This window comes from Balaenoptera physalus, assembly GCF_965194825.1.
Source record: "Balaenoptera physalus genome assembly, chromosome: 2".
Lineage (NCBI taxonomy): Eukaryota > Metazoa > Chordata > Mammalia > Artiodactyla > Balaenopteridae > Balaenoptera > Balaenoptera physalus.
The window spans coordinates 77,634,945-77,658,735 of record NC_138883.1 but is presented as its reverse complement, the minus strand read 5'-3'; the positions used below and the strand labels follow the sequence as shown (position 1 = coordinate 77,658,735).

The window sequence follows — 23,791 nt, the reverse complement described above, 5'->3', positions numbered from 1 at the left end:
TAAAACATGTATATGATAATACAACACTGTCTTCCTTAATGTAGCTTTATAGTAAGTATTAAAATCAGGTAGAGTGAGTCCTCCTACAATTTTGTACTTTTTCTCAAAATTATTTTGCCTCTTCTAGGTCCTTTGCATTCCCATATAAATTTTAGGGTGAATTTGTCAATTTATGTAAGAAAGTCTGCTAGGATTTTGATAGATATTGCATTGGATCTATAGATCAGTTTCAGGAAATTTTGTCTTAATAATGAATCTTTCAATCCATAAACATAGAATGTCTGTCCATTTATTTATTCTTCTTGGATTCCTTTCAGCAAGATATTACAGTTTTCAGTGTATAATCTTTCACTTCTTTTGTAAAATTTATTCCTAAGTACTTATTTTTGACGCAACTACAAATGGAAATGTTTTCTTAATTTCATTTCAGATTGTCCACTGCTGGTGTCTATGAATACTGGTATATAGATCAATCATGTATCCTATGACTTAGATGAAATTTTTTAATCTACCAGGGGTAATTTTTGGTGTGGATTCTTTAGAATTTTCTACATACAGGATCATGTCATCTGGGAATAAAAAGTTTTTTTTCCTTTCCAATAAGAATGCCCTTTATTTCTATTTCTATTTTATTTTATTTTGCATGATTGCACTGGATAGAACATCCACTGCAATGTGGAATAAAGTAGAGAGAACGGACATCCTTGTCTTGTTCCTGAACTAGTGGGAAAACATTTGGTCTTTGACCATTAAGTATCATGTTAACTACAGGGTTTTTGTAGATGCCCTTTATCAGGTTGAGGAAGTTCTCCTCTATTCCTAGTTTGCTAAGAGCTTTTTATCTTGAATGAGTGTTAGATTTTGTCAAATTCTTTTTGTCTATTGAGATAATGATGTGGTCTCATCCTTTATTTATATAGCTTATTACATTACCTGCTTGAAAATGTAATTGAAGTCTATTATTGTTGAATTGTCTGTTTCTCCCTCAATTCTGTCAATTTTTGCTTCACACATTTTGGTCTCTGTTGTTGGGTGCTTTATGTTTATAATAGGTATATCTTCCCCCCAAATGACTCTTATAATTATAAAACGTCTCCCTTGTTTTCTTTTTTCTTTTTTTCAGTTTTCCCCAAGTGTCTCTCTTCTTTGAAACTGAAGTATAGTTGGTTTACAACATTATGTTAGTTTCAGGTGTACAGCATAGTGATTCAGTATTTTTGCAGATTACACTTCATTATAAGTTATCACAAGATAATGGCTATATTTCCCTGTGCTATACAATATATCCTCTTGCTTAGGTATTTTATACATAATAGTTTGTCTGTTAATCCCATACCCCTATTTTGTTCCTCCCCACTTCCCTCTCCCCTGGGTTAACCACAAGTTTGTTTTCTGTATCTGTGAGTCTGTTTGTTTTGCATATACATTCATTTGTATTATCTTTTAGATTCCATATATAAGTGATACATACAATATTTGTCTTTCTCTCTCTGACTTGTTTCACTCAGCATAATATTCTCTAGGTCCATCCCACATTGGTGTAAATGGCAGAAGTTCATTCTTTTTTATGCCTGAGTCCCTGGGCTTTCCAACCCTCTGTGTAACAATGTGCTGCCCCATCAAGCTACAGAAATGCCTACAAACCTCTTCTTTCATCCTCATTTATTATCACATGAAGAAACAAACACTTTTCTCTTAACTGGCATGAGTATCTCCAGTAAATGCAAAATATTTAAAAAAGAGAGGGAGAGAGAAAAACAAACTCTGCAACTAGACCAGAAATATTGAGGAAAATGAATTCATCTTCACTGAATCTAGAATTGGGGAGTCATTTCTGATGGGTTTTTGTTCCCAAACCTTCACCTCATATCCACATGGGATTATCTTCCTCACTGTCTCTGTGTCCAATAATGTCCCAGAGAGTCATTAATAACCACTTCCTGAGCACCTCCCATGGGCCAGAGGACACACTGCAGAGAAATACCTCCTGCCTGTAATTCACTCTTCTCTCATTGTGTGCACTTGGCATCTTTATACAAAAATGGAATTATCATTACCTCATAACCTGAGTGTTTTCAGCCTTTGCTTTAGGCCTAGATCACAATCTTTTCTTAGCATGTGTCCAGACTGATATATAAGCAAATCTGCTGTAAATGAAAGGACAGCTCATTAGAAATCGACCACCAAGGAAAAGCCCTGATGTTATTTACACATGGTATCAGTTCCCATTCTGCTGGGGCCACAGATGCAGTTCCATGGGGGCTGGGTCCATTTCCCCCTTCCTCTTCTTAACCTTGGCCTCTGAAAGGCTCACTGGTGTCCCCCCTCTCAAGGAGATGGGAAAACGAAGGGTTCATTTTGTCATCTGTGGAGGTCTGTGGTCTCTCTGTGTTGAAAGGATTTAATTATAAGATTTGTTTGGAAAATTATGACACAGGGAGTCAGACAGACATACATACAGGATGGGAGGAACACAAACAGAGAAAGTGAGGGAGATGATGGGGATGTTGAGACAGAGAGGAAGGATGTTGAGAGATGGGACACTGGGGGAGGGGCAGGTAAACAGAGGCAGGGCACACAGAGGAAGGAGGGAGAGACAGATACAGAGAGCAAGGGAGACATCAACAGTGGGGTGAGGAAGCACACACACAGAACACATGGGGTGCCTGCACACACACAAACATGAAGAGAAAACACCTGCCGAGGTATCACAAAGATGCGTGGAGAGAGACAGAAGACAAAGATGTAGATGGGGGAAGAGACCTGCTGATGAAACCCCTTCCAGCCAATGCTTAACCTATTCCAAGGACGTGTGATAGTCTAAAAGAGCTATGGGTTAATAAGTTTATTATTTATAAACGTGTTTCCACTTAAAAAGGAAAAATGGTGGCAGACAGCCAAGGGTCATTTCCCTTGATTTATGAAATGGCTTTAAAATTGAATCAGAAATTCTCTCCCGTTGCTCTGTTTGTCGGCAAACTACAATTTGTGGTCATCTGTAGAGCGACTAGCCCGGGCAGCAGTCCGTGTGCCCAGCGTGGGGCAGGGAGGAGCCAGGACCTAGTGGACACTTGTCAGAGCCCTGCTGGGGACCCACTGCCTGAGCCGTGTCCGTATTTGTGGTTTTAGTGGAAACAGCCGCACAGCAGCCCCTGTCAGCCTGCCGATAGAAGAGGTCCTGCAGACCTTACACGACTTGATCGCCTACTTCCAGCCCCCGGAGGAGGAGATGCAGCATGAAGACAAGCAGAACAAGCTCCGCTCACTCAAAAACAGACAGAATCTTTTCAAGGAAGAGGTAAGTCCAAAACGTTAGAAACTGAGATTCTCTTTGTGTCCAGAGCTAAAGTACCCCCAATGACTACAGTTTAGCTTTGTCCCCATTCATGCACGTGTTTAAGAAAGAGACAGAGAACAAGAGAGAGAGGAAGCTGGAAAGAAAAGGATTCACTGGAAGCCGCCCTTCCCTGTAGGCACCCCTGATCACATTAGCAGCGAACATTGTCGTGCTCGTACGTGGGCACATTCAAACCAGATTAATTTAAAGCCTCAGTGTCACCTATGTATCCAAAATTCATCTTCCATAAATCTCAGCTACGAGAGTATGGCATTGGCTGTGATCACCACATTTTGGAAGATGTCAGAATTACCTTGGAAACTTGTTGGAAAAATACAGATGCCGAGGTTCCACCACATCAGAAATGCCTGAGGAGCTGGTTTGAGAGATACAGATGCTGCTCTGTCTCAAGTCGAACTTGAGCATCTAAGTCACTTGGGATGGGGCCTGGATATAGGGGAAATACTAACTTGGGGTTCTAGGGACCCTGGCCCTAGTTCTGGCTCCATTCCTGGCTGTGTCTGTCCTTAGACAAGTCACATGCCTTTTCTGAACTTGGACGTGATGATTTGGCACTAATTTGAAGGTCATGGTCATATTCCTGCAGCCCCCCATTCCTGGGGACAGGGCTCGTCCCTTGGGCATTTCCAAAGTTGATAGTGTGGGAAGTAGACCCATCCCTACCCAGCTTTCTGATGTGAGCAGACTTTGGCTGGGGGAACATTCTGTGTGCCTTATAGGGCTGTTGAAACTACACTTAACACCTCCCTCCTGCTCTTTAAGAACAGCTGGGCACCGATATTTTTACTGGGCGGCATAGTATTGTAAATTAGCTGAAAAGTAGTTTAAGATCCTCTTTTATTGTCTCTAAATTCCACCTCTTTTCAAGGGGATGGGGAGATGTCTTGTGCATCTAAGAGAAAAATAGGTCCTATATCCAGGGCTGTTTCTGGGTGAGTCAGAATCATTTCACACCTGACACAGGGCAGGCTTCTGTGAGACTCATTCATGCTCCCCTTTCCTCAGTATGTCCTTGGATTGAGTTAAACACGTGGGGAGCAAACCCGTCAGAGGAGACTGCTGATACTCCCCAAATGGGTGCTATTTAGGTCTCTGAGGCATAAAAATGCATGTTTTGTTTTGGGGAGGAATAAACAACATCCAAACTGGCACCATGAAGGTCTCTTTGCATATTAACATTATCAGCTTTAAAAGGTGAATGATCTTGGAGAGGAAAGAACAAAAGGGATCCCATGATCTTAATCAAGTATTTTTACTTTTTGCCCAACTCACCTTCACAGGGGATGTTGGCCCTTGTGTTAAACTGCATTGATCGCTTGAATATCTACAATAGCATAGCACACTTCGCAGGGATTGCCAGGGAGGAGAGTGGGATGGCCTGGAAAGAAATTCTGAACCTACTCTACAAATTGCTGGGTAAGTACATACCCAGAGCCCTCTCCCTGGGAAGGTGGCCAAGGGTGGTCTGTAGGTATTTCCATGGGACAAGCTAAGACTGTCATCCAGCCTCATTCTTTGGAAGCTTTTGTTAAATCATTTGATTCTAAGCCAGCCATTCATTCTGTTAACTGGTAGGTGATCGTACTTTCCAAACTGACAGCAAGATGTCAGCAAGTAGAAGCAAATAGTGATCAGTTTTGCCAAAACTACCTGTGAAACCCTTAACACTCACACTCCCTGAACCTCAGTTCTTCATCTTTAAAATGAGGGAGCAAGACAAAAATACATTTCAGGTACCCTCCAGTTCTAGACCTTTGACACCTGCAGTTTGAGGATGGTTACCCTCTTCAACTGTGTGCCCTTTCACCCTCCACTTGTTGAGCAGTCATGATTCCTGCTGCTTTGGCCTGTTCCTTATTTCATTTTGGTGGAAAGAAAAAGGCAAAGAGTAGGGATGTTCCAGCATCCAGCCTTTCTTCTCACAACTGTGAGTGTATGGTGACCTTCCGGTGCCTGCTGTAACTGATGCCATCACATGGGCCCAGGCTGCCAGGCTGCAGGAGGAAGACAGCCTCAGCCTCTGCAAGAAGGTGGCCACCAGTAATGGCTCAGCCCTGGTAACATGGCAGCATTTTAGTACTTTGCTGTGATGTAAATGTCCCATTGAGAGGAAGTCCATGGAAAGCTGAGCAGGCCAGAGGGGAGGCCAGAGAAGTCAGATTAGACTCATTCTCCATGTCAAGGGTCAGGCTGATTAGATTGCCACTGTATTTAGTGACCTCATAAAGTCTCTTCCAACTCTAACATTTTGTAGTGATGTAGCTCGAACTCAGTAGTAATTATTACAATAATAGCTAACATTTGTTGAGTTCTGTATGCCAGGCAGTAGAATATCTCTTTTTGATCCACAGAGCAACACTGTGAGGTGTAGGTACTATTACCAATTTATTGATGAAGAAACAGAAATGCTCATAACTTATCCAAGGTCACACATGTTGTAAGTGATGGAACTGTTTTGAGGCCAGACAGCCTGACCCCAGAGCCTCGAGGTTAATCCCTTGCTGGGGCCAACCCGAAAAGTGGGGTAGGAGCTCAGACTGAATTCTGGAGGTACAAAACAGAGGTCCTGAGGAAGACATTTCCTTATCCAAATACCTTACAAACATCTGTCAAACCCATGGTCTTTGAAAGCCAACAGCATGAAGAACAGACTACTTGGGGGCCAATCAACTTACACTGACTTATTCCAGAGTTGCATCTACAGTACAGGCCTATGGAGGGACGGTTACTTGGTCTAGATTGGTGGAAATCTAATGACAGCATATTCTCTCTCTCGCTTTACAGTATCACCTACCAGTGGTCCTCAGATAATGAACAAGCATCAGAATCAGCTGGAGGGCTGGTTAAAACACAGATGTTGGGCCCCATCCCCAGAGTTTCTGGTTCAGTAGATCTGGGATAAGGCCAGAGAAATTGTGTTTTTAACAAGTTCTCAGGTGATACTGACATTCCTCTCCAGGGATACACTTTGGGAACCACTGTCCTGTACTGACGTGTTTTAGATATTTTAGAGTTTCATGTTTTGTTATTACTTACCTCTTAGTTTAACCAGCCTTTTCAGTTGTGTTCATTTGGATGCCTTCCTTTAGCACTGAAGAATAGCAGGTCTCTAGCTAGATTTGAGAAAACGTTAGAGGAAATTGAATTCTTAAGCCAGTAACCAAGCAGATATTATTTTCTTGCTTATCACTATCTGAAGTAATTTTATTAATTTGTGTGTATATTGTCTCTCTGTTTCATGAAGGCAGGGAATCTGTTGTCGCATTCCCACTGCTTTATTCCCAGCAACTAGACAGATGCTTGGTACACAGTAGAATCTCTGGAAATATTTGAGTGAATGGTAGATTTTTTACTCTCCAAAGTGTAGAAACAGGATTGTATCAAAGGGCTTGGGAGGGGAAGAGTGTTACTCTATTCTTTTTAGTTGCTAAGCAGGTGGAGTATTGAACAGCACCCCAAGTTCTCAGGCCCATCACTGTGCCCTTTAACCTACATGATCCAATGTGTTCTTGTTCACAGCTGCTCTCATTCGTGGAAACAGAAACAATTGTGCTCAATTCTCCAATAACCTTGATTGGCTAATCAGCAAATTGGACAGACTAGAATCTTCCTCAGGTAAGATTTGACAGGAAACATAACTGGAGAAGGTGGGAGGTTTTTAATTTCTGTTAAAAAAAAGAAAACAAAGTTGAATCTCTGAACAATTCTTTTTTCCACTGGATTGCAAGCAATCCTCAATAATTACTTTAACGAAAAGAAATATAAAGTCCTTAATTTTCCTGGCGCTCTTATAACTTTATTGAACAACTTTAACCCATGCTTCAAATATCTTTCCTTTTCTGCTTCATTTTTCACTTTGTGCCTTCATCTCCACCCTCTGGGTTCTTGACTCGCCCTCTCCCCACCCCAGGGTGCTGGTCCCCTTCTAACTGCTACTTGGACTGTTATTCTCTGGGTTTCTAAACCCTGTCTGGACATAGTGCTCTCAACTCTTTGGTTAGAAGCAGGTCTGAAGGATGACCAAGAACTTAGAGGAAATGATAATCCTCATACCCCCGAATCACCCTTAACATCCTATCTAGAGCCCTTCTTGGTGACTCCCAGATAATTTGAGCCAAGAAGAGTGGTCATCGTTGGTAAGTGACCATGCCTTGAGGCTCTGCAGTTTGCTTCCTCAGAGGTGAGAGAACATGAAAGGTGTGGGCCCCCATCTGGGAAGCTAAAAGGTTTTTAATGCTCTATTCATCATCTAGCGATGGCAGGAGCTTGGACAGGCCAAGGCAAGGCTCCTCCAGGACCATCCACCTACATATGTCTTCTTCCAAAGCCTCTGTTTTCTTCAGTGCCTCCACCCATGGGCCAGACTACATTTTAGGATAATTTATGAAAACCTTGAAAGAAACAGAATCAAGAGGAATCTTCTCAATAGAACCAATAAAGATATTGGCCAACTACTTCCCATGCATTTCCACCCCGGTGTTAACCCTGTAGGTGCTAGGCTGCAAGGGCACCTGTTAGTTTTTCTTCAACCTTCACTTAATACAGAAAACCATCCAGTGTGCCCAGGAAAGGGGACAAAGCCAAATAGTTTTTATTTGTGAACTTATAGTTTACTGACATACCGGTGCATCTAAAATAAAAATTCTGGGATGATTCCTAGAAAAATTCTTATTCAAGGAACACTCAGACTATTTTCTAAATTACTTGAATGACCTTTAGAATTTATAGTAAACTAAGTATCCCATTTTCTATCTGTTTTTAAATTAAGTATTGCTTGGTTTGATCAAATTAAGAATTCTATTTTAAAGCTGCTTCTCTATATTTTGACACAGAAGGATCCTGTCTTTGTCCAGGAAGAGGGAGATGGGGTTAATGATGAATAAACTCACTTCTGAATTACAGACTGGTTGGCCCCAGAGGCTTTTGAGCCCTCCGAGGTGGCTGCATTTTTCTTCTGGCTGGAAGTATTTAATAGATTCAAAGAAACGATGATACTCTTCACTCAGGATGGTCCTTTCACGCTCAGGTTTCTAATTATAGTCAGTTCTGCAGGTTATTTAACGTCCAAATGGTTTTTGTGGTATTCGTGTAGGTATCTTGGAAGTTTTGCACTGCATCCTGATTGAAAGCCCAGAAGCCTTAAACCTGATAGCAGAAGGCCACATCAAGTCAATCATCTCCCTGTTGGATAAGCACGGGCGAAATCACAAGGTGGGTATAGAAAGAACCCCAAACAGTGTTTGACTTTACCCGGCTTTTCCCTTTCTGCCGCTTAATAAGTGTTCTGTGTTACTGAGAGGATGTTGACTACTCTCTTTCTTGGCTTTGATTTAAAATAATAATAATAATACTACCTTTGGAAACTGAGGTCCTGAAAGACCCTTCCTCCCTAGGAGCATATTCCGAGCCAGTCACGTGGGATCTTGGGTGGTCCCCTCAGTTTCCACCAGCTTCCCAAGCCTGACTCATCATTACCCCTTAACCCACAGCTGGCTGTGTGTGGGGCGCTCAGCTCCATATAAGGCCAGCTGCAGGATTCACGCCCACCCTCGGGTATGAGAGCTTTAGTAGCGAAAACAGCTAATACCGAGCTTTATAAAGCAGCTGTACAGAAATCAGATTTAGAATAATGTAGAAAGTCTTGGCAACATGGCATGTTCTTAAATGAAATCAGACTTGCCATGAGTCAAACCAGGTGAAGTAAATGGATCTGCATGAACAAGCCGGAAGGGGCAAGCTGTGGGGCTCTCCCTCTGATGCAAAACAGGTGTGTGACCTTGCGCCCCAGTCATTTCAGCTGTAAAATGGAGCCATCGCCAGCTCACTTATGAAGGTGGAATGCTATATCACGTTTTTCTGAGGTCTCTTAAAGTTCTAACATCTCTATTTTTATGGCATTATATCTCTAAGACACAATGATCTCTGGGGAAAGTCTATTAAAATATGTCTTATCCTGACCCTTCGACATCTGCCCCGTATATGGGGGTTGCTGTGATGACTTGCTAGCGAGCAGGCAGGTACTTCAAGGCTGAGGGGGTGCATTTCAAGAGCAGATGGCATAATTGGATGTGAGGGACGGCCGCTGGGCTCATGTGGAGTGGAGAGAACCCAGCTTGGTCACTGGCCCTCTCTGCTCACCATCAGTTGGGGTCACTGCACATCGGAGACATGTCTCAGGCGGTCCAGGAGAACAAGCCTCCGTAGCACTGCTTGGATGATGTGTGTCATCCTTAGGAAACAACAAAAAAAAGCTGTGGTCCTTAGCATCTGTGAAATCGCCTGGCAAAGAACAAAAAGAAATATATGGGGTCTGTAATTGCTTTCCCAAATGTGGTAAATCAAAAGTAGGCATGAGGCTCCTGCTTCAGCCCAGCTTAGCTACGTTCCAACATGTTCCTTTCCGTCTGCAAAGTGTAATGAGCGTAATTGATAAGCACCCGAGTAACCTGTGGCCTGAGCCATGAGCGATGGGCACATGTCAAGAGGAGCCCTTAGACAGGAAAGCTGCCCTCGTTTCATTGCTCCCAGGGCTGCTTTACTATCACACCACAGAACACACTTAGTAAATGACCAGCTTTGCGATGGCTTCTTTCAGCCAAAAGCCACAAAGCCTTTAATGGATTGTCGCTCGGCGGAAAGTTGATTACCGTTCTGCCCGTTCCACTGTTGAGAAAACTGAGGCCTAGGAAGCTGCAGGGCTTTGCTAGAAAGCAATGCCTGGTCTGATAATGTTACCTGAGTGCACTAGCAGAGTAGTCTTTAATCTTCCAGAGCCAGGGCACTGTTTGAGAAATTCTGGCAATGATGTCAAAGTTGAGGCAATGTGATTTCATACGATAAGTCAGTGTTCCTCAGACTGGAATTTGAGGGCCCCTGTGGGTCCATGAAGGTGGTCTTCAGGGTCATGACACTTCTTGTTAAAGGTCTGTAGATGTGGTGGGTTTGAGAAACCCCTTACTGTACCATGCCACCTCCAATCACATGTTTAGAATGGGGAGGCATTCTTTGTTTCCTTCCTGAGTTCCCTCAGGGCTCACCATAGGGGCGGCTATAATACGACAGCTGATGGCCGTGACATCCTTTGTTTACTGATATGGCAGGCAATATTTTAGTTCTCAGTTCTATCCTTGCTGTGGAAAGCATTGCCACTCATCTAAAGCATGATCAAATTTAGGCCAAAAGGTTAGAGGGAAAGAGCACAGTCTTTGGAGTGAAAGGGACAGGGGTGGGATGTGCTGCCCATGTCCCGTTTTCTGAATGTACTCTACCCCCTGACCTCTCAGTGACGAGCGACCAGCCACGGTGACGCGGCTCATGCTGATCCCTCAGCGTCTCCTCACTTTCTGCTTTTCCGGAAACCATCAAAACTGTATCTGTCTTCAAAACTTACACAGACCTACTAGAGAATGGACTTGAGGATATGGGGAGGGGGAAGGGTAAGCTGGGACGAAGTGAGAGAGTGGCATGGACATATATACAATACCAAATGTAAAATAGCTAGCTAGTGGGAAGCAGCAGCATAGCACAGGGAGATCAGCTCGGTGCTTTGTGTCCACCTAGACGGGTGGGATAGGGAGGGAGGGAGGGAGATGCAAGAGGGAGGATATATGTATATGTATAGCTGATTCACTTTGTTATAAAGCAGAAACTAACACACCATTGTAAAGCAATTATACTCCAATAAAGATGTTAAAAAAAAAAAGATTACAAGATCAAGCAAATGAACAAAGAACAAAAAACAAAAACAACAACAACAACAAACAACTTAGTTCAGATGCCACGCCCTCCCTGAAGCTTTTTCTGAATCCCAGTTGGACATGATCTCCTCTCCTCAATCCTTGTACAACTGTGCACACTGTTACATGGTGTTTTCACTCTGCCTTTCCTTATAATTATATTACATGTATACTTCTCTCAGAGACTAAGTTCCTTTGCAGCAGGGACCTTGTAAACCCCATAGTGCCCAGCTCATATGTTATACACGACAGGCATTTAATACATGTTTGCTGAAGGTGTAATGAATGAATGAGAGGAATAGATGCGTAGAGCCAGAATCTACTCCTGTCTCATCTTGAATGATTGGATGGTAGCTCACATATACGTACAAGTCTCATCTCATCCAACAGATGGCTATTAGTAGTAAGAAACACACTTACTATATTGGTAGCACCGATGTTATTGGGTAAAAAGAACAATTCCTGAAAATTATAACAGTTACCCTCTAATTTTTCCATGGAGTAAACATGTAATAATAAAAGTAAAATATGCCCTTTTCACTTGTCCCCCCCAACCTATCTTACTCCAAACCTGCTCAGTGTTATCACAGATTAATATTTTTTATTATCTTCTTTTTTCCACAAGGATTTGGAGCCACCTGTGAGAAACATACATGGTAAAATAGTAATATCATTGGTCCTGAGAAAGTATGAATCAGAACTGAAAAGTTAGCCTGGGGTGGGGATTTGGGGCAGGAGGGGGCGGTGCAGAAGAGAGCACAGGGAAGCAAACCATTAACTCCCACAGACCTGCTACAGTAGCTCCATAAAATCACCTCTGAGTTCCCGGGCAGCCAATGTAGACGCGTTCCCAACCACCCAGTTTGCGCATCTACAGCGAGAACAGAACCTGTTCCTCAGGGGCAGCAAAGCACTGATTTCTGAAATATACAACCTGACAACAAATTCACAGAATTAAGTACGTTTTGCATTTTTAAAAATTGTTGTTATAGATAAATCTGAGGACAGAACTGCACCAGCCAAATGATATGTCCGTGGATGTACAATACCTATTTCTTACCTTTAAAGCAGAATTCCCACAGGAGCCTGTGTCTGGGGTAGTGACTAATGGAGATTAAAAGCACAAGAGAGGATCTTAGATGAAATGTGGTGTCATTGATGAAAATGATTACAGCTAAGCAGCAAATGAACGCCACAGAGTGGGCCAGGGAAATTCTCAAGTTGGGCCAGTGTACAGATTAGAGAAGCCTAATTCCTAAGACAGACAACCCCAGATTCTCACAGCGAAGTCATTGTCTGAGGCCGGCCAGCGGGAGGGCTCCGTGCTGTGTGGTCATTCAGAAACACAGGCTCCTTCTGTGTAGCGGCCCCACTGTCCCCCAGGACGGGACTTCACAGACTGTCATGTACTTATGAATCTCTTGGGAATCGTGTTAAAATGAAGGCACTGATCTGGTAGGTCCGGGGGTAGGTCTGAGCATCTGTACTTCTGGCAAGCTCCTAGGTGATGCCAGCGCTGCTGGGTCCCACTTGGAATAAGGAGACCCTTGGGATTTGTAATCCTTCCTTGGATCGCCACATCCAGCTGGAAAGAGAGAGGGAGTATAGGGGCTGGGCCTGAAAGCAGTGTACATCACATCCACCACTTTCCACGGGGCCAGAACTCAGTCACATGACCCCACAGAACGGCAAGGGAGGCTGGGAAATGTAGCCTCTCTGTGCTCAGGACGAGAAGGAGGCAGAGTCTGGTGACCACTGGACGGTACCTGCCACAGCCTGCCACTCATCCCAGAGGTCTCTGGGATGCTCCCTGTCTGTCAGAAAGTACAGATGACCCCTAGCACTGTGTGCATGTCCCCCACGTGGACTGGCCCATCTGTACTCCCTTCACTTCTTTAAAATTTTATTGGAGTATAGTTGATTAATAATGTTGTGTTAGTTTCAGGTGTACAGAAAGTGGTTCAGTTACACATATATGCATATTCATTCTTTTTCAGATTCTTTTCCCATATAGGTTATTACAGAATATTGGGTAGAGTTCCCTGTGCTGTGCAGTAGGTCCTTGTTGGTTATCTACTTTTTATATAGTAGTGTGTGGGTGTTAATCCCAAGCTCCTAATTTATCCCCTTCTCCATGTTTCCCCTTTAGTAACCATAAGTTTGTGTTTGAAATCTGAGTCTGTTTCTGTTTTGTAAATAAGTTCATTTATATCATTTTTTAAAAATTAGTTTCCACATACGAGTGATATCATACGATATTTGTGTTTCTCTGTCTGACTTACTTCACTTAGTATGTCATCTCTAGGTCCATCCATGTTGCTGCAAATGGCATTATTTCATCCTTTTTTATGGCTGAGTAATATTCCACTGTATATGTATATCACATCTTCTTATCCATCCCTCTGTCGATGGACATTTAGGTTGCTTCCATGTCCTGGCTATTGTAAACAACACTGCAGTGAACATTGGGGTGCATGTATCTTTTTGAATTATGGTTTTCTCCAGGTATATGCCCAGGAGTGGGATTGCTGGCACCCTTCACTTTTAAAAGAACCCATTTAAACTTTTTCTGAAAAGGGAGTTTGCCCCTACTTCCCATTTTACCCAAAGAAATGCCTTCTAAAACAAAGCCTGAACAATGTCAGCACATTCTTTATGGCATCATTTATTTGTAGGCGACATACTACTCCCTTAGTCTGTGTGCTTTTCACTGAACCTTTTTTCTTCTCACGGTTCCTATTGTATGTGGATTAAGCTCTGCTTTTCTTCCGGCTGTGACAGCAAGGCTCCTACAGCTGTCGCTCCAAGGCAAAACAGATGAAAATGTGCGATAGGCTGGATGATAAGTGTTTAATTTCCTGGCCATCTATGGCTCTTTTCTTAGAGTGGGAAATTATCCTCTGGATTTCCAGTGCCACAGTCAGTATGTTCCACGCAATGGTAATGGTGAGAGTCCTCCGTAAAACTGCCTTTGGGGTTCTTTTCTGCTCGTCCCATAATTGTGCTTTGTATTTATCTGGAATGAAATTGACATGCAGGGAGTCAGGTAGGAAATTCGTTTGTGAGAATTATGGATACAAATGCCATCAACAACCTGAAGCCGTCCAGCCCCACCAAGCACTGAGTCTTCGGTGGTCACTTTGTGAGACTGGACTGCGGCTGCCCCCTCCCTGTCAGCGCAGCCTGCCGCAGTCCTGGCCGTTATTTAGCCACTGCTGTTTGCACAGTCCTCCCTGTAGGGGAGAGAGGGAGGAGAGTGCCTGGCCCAGCAGTTTGCTCTGCCACAGTAGGAACACAAAATCTGAATGAATGAGGGTGCAGCACAAGGAGGCAGGGCAGACAGGCCAGCATGTGGCGGAAGCAGCCAGAGGCTGTTCCCACTTCCCAGGTGGCTGGAGAATGATATGGATTAGGAACAACTCACGATGGGTCTGGTAAATTCACGATGGGTCTGGTAGATTCAGGGGCCGCCTGGTTTGCTTGCTCTGGTGGTTTGCTCTCACTCTAAGGGGGAGAAACGGTAGGTGAAATGTTTTGTTGTTGTTTTTTTCTTTTATTTTTGGCTGTGTTGGGTCTTCGTTTCTGTGCAAGGGCTTTCTCCAGTTGCGGCAAGCGGGGGCCACTCTTCATCGCGGTGCGCGGGCCTCTCACTATCGCGGCCTCTCTTGTTGGGAGCACAGGCTCCAGACGCGCAGGCTCAGTAATTGTGGCTCACGGGCCTAGTTGCTCTGCGGCATGTGGGATCTTCCCAGACCAGGGCTCGAACCCGTGTCCCCTGCATTGGCAGGCAGATTCTCAACCGCTGCACCACCAGGGAAGCCCAGGTGAAATGTTTTTAAATCGGGATTTCTAGGAATATAAGGGTATCTTAGTGAACTTTGGTAATATCACAGCAAGAGACCCAAGACTCGGAATCTGCCCTGCTCTCCTCTCTACCCCACCCACGTGAGTCCCAAGCCTGCTACGAGCAAGGGACCTTAGCCAAATGGGAATCGGAGTGTGTTTCAGGAAGCACTGTGTGAATGCCTACTGATCTTCTGCAGAGGGCCCCCAGGGCCAGGCAGGAGCACGAGCGTCAGCTTGAGGCCCATGGAGGGCCTTCTAGCACCTACCCTGAGAGGAAGTTGTGCCTGGGTTTGGTGCCCTAGATGACTCCCCTCTCCCTAGTTCTGGCCCTGGCTGGGATATTAACCTAGACGGGCTGTCTTCAGAGCTCAGACTCTTACCCACTTTAACAGAACAGTGGCCACAGGTGACATGCCTAGTTTGGAGGGATGGGGCACAAGACTAGGGCAGAGCAGTTAGCAAGAAGCCCAGCCTCATCTTCCCCGAGGGGCAGCAGGCTCCCGGGCACCACTCACTCATGCCTGCTGAGACAGGTGCAGCTTTCTTGACTCTAAACAGGTCCTCACACCTGTCACCTGGCCCCCACCTTCACGAGACCTGCTTCCTTCATGTGCTGTGGCCATCAGGGCCTACCTGCTGTGCCCTCCCAGTGGTCCTAAGGTCTGGCGGCGTGTGTCCTGCTGCAGGTTCTGGACGTGCTGTGTTCCCTCTGTCTCTGCAATGGGGTCGCAGTGAGAGCCAACCAGAATCTGATCTGTGACAACTTGCTGCCCCGGAGAAACCTGCTCCTGCAGACGCGGCTGATTAACGATGTGACAAGGTAAGGCCACCACCGTCATTCCAAATGCCCATCTTGTCCCCAGAAAGGAAAGGAAGAGGGCTGATCTCAACTCCAAAGCCACCTGCCCATCATTTCTGTACTGATGAAGCCACATAAGACGAGACCAGGCAAATGTGTACTTTTTTAGGGCCTTGTACTCCAATCCCTTCAGCTGAGTTTCTCAAACTTCTCGTGTAAAGCAGCCAAAGGTAGAGTAAATATACCATCTGAGGGCTAAAGAATTTGGCCTTGAGAGAGGGGTCTGCCATGTTTTATATTAAACATTAATGCGTATCTTATACCTTCTTCCTAACGTATTTATTTTTATTTTGCTGTACCAACTTTTTTTTCTAAAAATCTTTTAATAGAGTGAGTGTCCCATGTTGAGACCATGATTTCTTGTATCCTCTGGCACATGGCCATTTACCCCAGGGCCACCTGTGAAGGCCAGGATGAAGATCACGGGCCCGTGCAGAACCCTGGCCTACTGGTCCATACATGCGGCCACATGGGAGTCATGAACTCACTGGGCCTGGACTAGGGAACAACTACAGCAACTTTCCACCTAGGCCCACTCTCTACCCTGCAATGTGAGAAAAGAACCTCCCCTCAGAAGTGTAGAGCAGGCTCTGGTCTGCAGGCATCGCACAGACTTTCTTCTGGGTACCAGTCTGGTTTTTCCCTTGTGGACCCAAAACTGACACAGCCCCAGCCCAGGCCAGTGGACCTCTGAGAGTAGGATTCCAACCAGGACAACTCCAGGTGGTTTGTGCCAAGCTTTTTAACCATTTTTGCTGGATCCATTACAACCTCTATCCCTTAACAAAGTTGCCTAATAGTGATGTCTCCACACCCCCCCTCCACCTTTTTTGTCATCAAGCTTGAATTTTTTTTTTAGCTTTATTGAGGTATAATTGACAAACAAAAGTGTACGACATTTAAAATATACGATGTGATGGTTTGATACACATATACGTTGTGAAAGGATTCTCCCCATCGAGTTAATTAACACATCCAGCACCTCACACATTTACCGTTTTTTTTTAATGAGAACATGTGAATTCTACTCTCTTAGTGAATTCAATTACACAATACAATGTTATCAACTATAGTCACTGTGTTAAATCCTCAGACTTTATTCATCTTATAAGTGAACGTTTGTGCCCTTTTACCAATCTCTCCCTATCCCCCCAACCCTACCCCTGCTCTCTGGAAACCACTTTTCTGCTCTTTCTAGGAGCTGGACTTTTTCTTTTTTCTTTTTTTTTTTTTTTAGATTCCACAGGTAAGTGATACCATGCAGTATTTCTCTTTCTCTGTCTGGATTATTTCTAATAGTGACTTCTTAATGCTTTCGAGAGGCCATTGTTATTAATAAGGCCTAGGGGGGAAAGCTGATGCTATGAAAATGGTTTGGGGGTGCTTAAACCAATTTACCAGAAGATGGAACTTGAGTAAGTCAGTTCTTTCACTTAGAGAAGGAAACAAGGGTTTGTAATCATACAACTCTGTATGATGTTTTCAGCATCTTTACCCATGGATGGCACTCAGTAAATGTTGGTTGCCTTGAATAGAATATTTGAAGAGATATCCTTTATATTTTATAAGGGAATTAATGTTGTCCTGACACCTCCCACTAAGAACTTGATCCAGTGTTGGAGGCTCGAAGCTTTTTCTACTTTAGAACAAGACAAAAATCACAAAATTGCTCTTGCCCTTGGTTTAATTGGGCCGATGCCTCCTATGGTCTGGTTCAATTTGCTTTTTCACTTCTTAAGAGTCTGTAGATGCCACCTGTCCCATGTTTAATTTCAGTATTCGGCCAAACATCTTCCTGGGAGTCGCTGAGGGCTCAGCACAGTACAAGAAGTGGTACTTCGAGCTAATCATCGACCAGGTGGACCCCTTCCTCACAGCAGAGCCCACACACCTGCGGGTGGGCTGGGCCTCTTCCTCAGGCTATGCCCCATACCCTGGAGGCGGAGAAGGATGGGGGGGCAATGGTGTTGGCGATGACCTGTACTCCTATGGCTTTGATGGACTTCACCTTTGGTCAGGTGAGCACCTTGCCAAAGCTTTGGCCCCTTATCTCTTCCTGAGGATGATTGAGGCTCAAATTGTTCGAACTGAAATGGTCACTTCTTGTTGAAATGATATAGACTCAAGTCTCAACTAATTAGATGGTTAAGCAGGAAGGGCATCACATCTGAAATGAGACTGTCCTGCATTTAAACCATGAGTCTGGCACTTCAGCTGCATGGTCTAGTACAGATTACTTAACTTTTCTCGGGCTCAGTGTCTGCTTCTGTACAATCCTAATTGCATAGACTTGTCAAGATTATATGGGTAAACAGGGAAGGAGAAAAAGACTGAGCATTTACTTACTGGGCAGTAGGCTACATAGCTTTTGTACATTTTTTCTCTCATTTTATTCTTACAGTGACTCCCTAAGGTGGATAATATTGATCTCATGTTACAGACATGGAAACTGGACACAAAAATGTTTAATTAACTTACTCCCAATCACACTGGGACGGATCCACATCTGACTACAAGTCCGTCATTTTGTCGACGCAACATATTGCTTCATGATACACTTTGTAAGGTGTCTGGGTCTGTGCCTGACACATAGTAGATGCTAATCTCTTAAAGGAATTCAAAGCTTCCTTTTTTTATATAGACATTGATGCTTTCCCCAAAGCATGTCCATGGCCTGTGCCTGTGGACAAATGGGTTGGCTTCTGCCTGGGTGAAAATGTAAAACTAACCCTCAGGCTCTCACCCACAGCAGAAGCTCTACTCCTCCCATCTGCTGTCCACAGTGTGTCTTATCTGTATCTTTTGTAAAACTGCAACTGGAGACATTGTGTCCCTTATAGAAATTCCTTAGGTAAGCGTTGTGCTGTGTGCCTCTTACATAAAGAACCAGGACACACATTCCTCCTTAAATCCAGTACCAGGGAAAAGTTTGTCTCCACAGGACAAAACTATGTATTTTCTTTTGTATCTGAGAACTACATTATCCATCATGTTTTCCTTCTTCCCTTAGCTTCCAGCTAAAACCAGTAGCTCAGGTCCTGGTGACATGTTTCTTACAGTTGGTCTTTACTTTCAATTGATCAGTATGTTTTTTTTTTTTTTTATTTTGTGCTGTTTTATATTCAGTATAAACAGTTTTTAACTTTTAGGAATGGTGTAAACGTATTTATTTATGTACTTCTATATCTGGGATCATTTATGGGAAGAAATCGTCTGTGTCTGTTTTTATGTGTCCCAGGGGACAGTGTGGTACAGACAGAAGTGGGTACAAAAGGGCAGGATGATGGGTTAGAGTGAAGTGGCAGTCTTGTTCTCATATCCTCCCAGCTTAACCTTCCCTGCTTCCATTTTCATGGGGGGCGGGGATGGATCTTCTCCTCTTGGTTCTCAGAGCCCCATCGTAGAGCCACTGTTTCCGCGGTGATACGGTCGTAGTAGCCTTTAGCTTAGATTATCATCAGATGGCATAAGCCTCCCAGGAAGTTGTCTCTGGGGGAGTGATTTGAAAAGAAAGAGTCCCTATGCTCACACACATCTACAGCTCCTGAGTTTGATGAAATTGAATCTGTGGGGGAACGAGTGGGATTCAGGTGAGAAACTCATTACCTCCTGCCTGCTCATTGCCACTCAGCTCCTGCCCTGTCCTCACCATGAGCCAAGCGTATTCTCTGGATCCCAGGCTGCACCTAACGAGAACTCTGGATTGGTTAAGGAAATACGAAGTCACCAGGACCCTTGGATGAAGCCAAATGGCCCCTAGTTTCAAAGAGAAACTAACCCTTCTCAAAGGAAAACATTTACTCCATCTTTCCTAGATTTCGCAGCCCTCCATGCCCCTCCATGGGGCACTTGGCATATCCCTTTGTAAAGTCTGCAGAATAAATACATCAGTGAGTCAGGAGGCACACAACCCACTCGTTGTGCATCCAGAAAGGGCTGCTGTCAGTGCATTTCAGGACGTGGACATCCATCCAGTTGTGTATTGTTCCAGGAGGGTACAGTGCCCAGGGGTGTACAGTGTTCCCTTCTTTCCTCTTGTCTGCTCAAGACCAGGAAGCCAGATGTGCTGAGCCCACACGGTCATTACTAGCAAGGGCTCATCTGATTTGAAATACAGGGGTAGGGGGCTTGGGATTCAGTTTTTCAAAAGCTGACTGTGGCTCTCTGAACATTATTCACATAGTAATATAACTCCTTATAGGTGCATTTGGGGGACTTCAGCCTTCAGCATCTGGTGAGATGTAGAGAAACCAGCATCTACAAAATTGGCACCTTTCATGCTCACTAAAACACAAAACTTCCTTGGGTTTGGACATCATTCTGAATTCTCCAACCAGCACACAGGGAATATATATCTTGCAGAAGCCACTACAGATGAATATGTCATCGTGTGCTGCAGCAGAAGAAATAAGGTTTCTGTTAATGGCTTCTACCAGGACAGCAGTGAATTCTGGACTGTCTGATGAAAGGGTAATTGATGTAGAAATGAAGTGAAGTGACGCTCTAACTTACTGCAGGAGGGAATGGAGGATGGCTAGGGAGAGAGAATGGAAACTGGTCTGACAACTTTTCTTCTTTTCCTTGAGATGTAAATGCCCAGGTCCATTACCTTTATTTTATTTTTTTATTGGAGTAGAGTTGATTTACAGTGTTGTGTTAGTTTCAGGTGTACAGCAAAGTGAATCAATTATACATATACATATATCCACTCTTTTTTTTTTTTTTAAGATTCTTTTTCCATATAGACCATTACAGAGTATTGAGTAGAGTTCCCTGTGCTATACAGAAGGTCCTTATTAGTTATCTATTTTATGTATAGTAGTGTGTATATGTCAATCCCAATCTCCCAATTTATTCCTCCCCCCCCCTTATCCCCTGGTAACCATAAATTTGTTTTCTACATCTGTGACTCTACTTCTGTTTTGTAAATAAGTTCATTTGTGCCCTTCTTTCTAGATTCCACATATAAGTGATATCATATGATATTTGTCTTTCTCTGTCTGACTTACTGCACTCAGTATGACAGTCTCTAGGAATGGGAGAAAATATTTGCAAACAAAGCAACTGACAAGGGGTTAATCTCCAAAGTATACAAAAAGCTCATGCAGCTCAATATCAAAACAAACAAACAAACCAACAACCCAATCAAAAAATGGGTGGAAGATCTAAATAGACATTTCTCCAAAGAAGGCATACAGGTGGCCAAAAAGCACATGAAAAAATGTTGAACATCACTAATTATTAGAGAAATGCAAGTCAAAACTACAATGAGGTATCACCTCACATGGGTCAGAATGACTATCATGAAAAAATCTACAAACAGTAAATGCTGGAGAGGGTGTGGAGAGAAGGGAACCCACCTGCAGTGTTGGTGGGAATGTAAATTGGTACAGCCACTATGGAGAACAGTACGGAGGTTCCTTAAAAAACTAAAAATAGAACTACCATATGACCCAGCAATCCCACTCCTGGGCATATACTCGGAGAAAACCATAATTCGAACAGATATATGCACCCCAGTGTTCATTGCAGCACTATTTACAATAGCCAGGACATGGAAGCAACCTAAATGTCTATCAGCAGAGGAATGGATAAAGAAGATGTGGCACATATATACAATGGAATATTACTCAGCCATAAAAAGGAACAAAATAATGCCATTTGCAGGAACGTGGATGGTCCATTACCTTTAAACTTATCTATGTGCACAAATTAAGCCACTGCCTTGAACTGGTCATTAACTACTTATTAAAGCACAGAGGATGTTGCCGAAGTTGGAAAGAATGGCAGAGCCCTTAACACTTTGTCAGTAGAGAAATTCAAGAAGAAACAGCATGGCTTTGGAGGTATGCCTGGGTTTGAATCCCAGCTCTTCCCTTATTTGGTTTTTTTAACCAGGCCAAAAGGCTTGGTTTCAGAGACTTGGTTTCCTCAGATAAAATGAAGATGATACAAGGCTCTTAGGAAATTTAAATGAAATGAGGGATGTGGATTTTTTGACACACACTAGATGCAAAGTAAATATGATTTCCCTTCCTTCAGTGTCTATGAAGTCAACCATCGTCATAAAGACCAAGTCCAGAGTTCCACGTGTCTCACTCAAGATCGTGAGATTAGCCCCATCCTGAGGGGGAAAAGAACCCAGGTTCCATGCTGAATGGGAAAGGAAGTTTTAAAGTGACATCCTGGGAATCTGAATGAGCCTTTTCTCTGTGTAGGGGGAGGGCAGCCTTAATCGGTCTTTTTAGCCACCAAAGCCTATGAAGTCACTTTCAAGCAACAGCTGTACAAATATCCCCCCATCTCAGCCCTGCCCAGCCCTCCCTACAGACTCCTGAGTCAGCCCAGCCACCGTGATTCTCCTTTCAGAGGAATGGCTCTTTTCTTGTCATCATTTTCTCTCTCCTGATGTAGGCTTTACATACGTAGCCTTTCAGAACTGCAGTCGGGGGTGAATTTGGCTCAGGGCAGCCTATATAGTACGTCACTGGTTAGGGAGCAATTTCACAGGAGGAAATCACACCTACCCTTCCCTTTTTGCAGCTTTTTCCCTTGCAAAATTGGAATAAGCAAAGGAATTCACCTTCCCAAGAGATAAGTGATACAGAAAGTAAATGAATGGAATAAAATTGTGTTTCCTGATTTCTTAGGACTTCTGACTCATGAGGACAAATTAGCTCTACAGTCAAACTTGGATGAGAGGGTCTTTACGTGTCTCCCTACTAAGATGAGCTCCAGGGTATCGGTTCATCTATCAAAACGCACCCCACTGTGACTTGGACTTTTCCAACCCTAGCGCTGTGTGGAGAGGGGTCAAGGAGTAGCTGTAGAACACCAGCATTTTTATGTATTTGCATCTTCTCGCTTTCCAGTTGCCTGAATATTTGTGTTTACGTTATAATGCCAAACTCTGCGGTGCGTGGGGCGATGGAAATGCTGAGCTGAGCATCAGTGTCTACGTTACTCATCAGAAGAGACGAAATCCCTCAGTGTTACATCCTTAGGTTCATTAGAAGATGTACGGCATATGATAAAGTGGCTTTTCCCTTTATCTTAAAAATGCTAGGCTTGGAATGGCCTTTCCAAGCTTCCTGGGACCTTCAAGTGGTCCTGAGCCTCTAAGTCAGGGGAGGTTTCTTCAGACTAGCAGAGGCCACAAGACTTCCCAGACTGTCCCAGTAGGTGGTCCAAGGATTACTCAGAGTTCCTAATATCTGGAAAAGCAGTTGAGGCGATTTAGAAAAACTGTCTGTGACATATTTGCTTTTCCTTTCTACAGCATCACATTCCTATTGGTTGTGCTAAAAGCGTCAAATACATCGTAAATGTATTTGAAAGTGACCGTTTTTGAGCACAGTCTTTCAATAAAGAGATTTATTGGTTTCAGTAACTCAATTTTCAAATCACTTTCCTAGACTCAGCCCTCAATGCTATGATTCTCCGTATTGTTATTTTTACCTAATATTATAAAGGACATAATATCCCTACAATGTTCTAGTAAGCTTATCTACTGTTAGCCTAGTAATTAACACGTCTGGAGTTATAAAAGCAATAGTAATAGCATTTATTGTGGTTTGCAATGTGTCAGGCTCTTCCAGTTACTCTCTATGGAATAATTCATTCAAAACTCACAGTAACCCCGCGATATTATTATTTTCATTTGATAGATGAGGAACCTGAGTCCACAAAGGTAAGTGACTTGTCCAAGGTCACACAGTAAGTGGCAGCACCAGGACTCAAGCCCAGGGAGCCTGGTTCTAGAAACACCCTTTACTGCTACATGCTATGGCTTCTCGAGAGGTACACAGGACGTAAGTCATTGTCTCGTCAAAATCATGGGAATAATAATGGTACCTTACAAACCTCTTGACAGCATCACTGTGAGCATTACTGTACCCATTTTATGGACATAGAAGCTGATTTTCTAACAGAATCACAGCAGGCAAAGACTTGATGTTTGAACCAGCCCTCTGTGACTCCGAGACCGCTCCC

General features: G+C 43.6%; 1 protein-coding gene across 6 annotated transcripts in view; it reads left to right on the top strand.

Moving 5' to 3' along the window:
- RYR3 (ryanodine receptor 3) overlaps positions 1-23,791 on the top strand; it is a 570,624-nt gene that overhangs the window by 302,672 nt on the left and 244,161 nt on the right. For all 6 annotated transcript variants that reach the window (XM_082452325.1, XM_082452326.1, XM_082452324.1 and 3 more), the window contains 6 exons: positions 3,130-3,298; positions 4,639-4,774; positions 6,878-6,973; positions 8,451-8,569; positions 15,627-15,760; positions 17,576-17,817. In XM_082452325.1, coding sequence (XP_082308451.1) covers positions 3,130-3,298; positions 4,639-4,774; positions 6,878-6,973; positions 8,451-8,569; positions 15,627-15,760; positions 17,576-17,817 — 896 coding nt within the window. The remainder of the gene's footprint in view (positions 1-3,129; positions 3,299-4,638; positions 4,775-6,877; positions 6,974-8,450; positions 8,570-15,626; positions 15,761-17,575; positions 17,818-23,791) is intronic.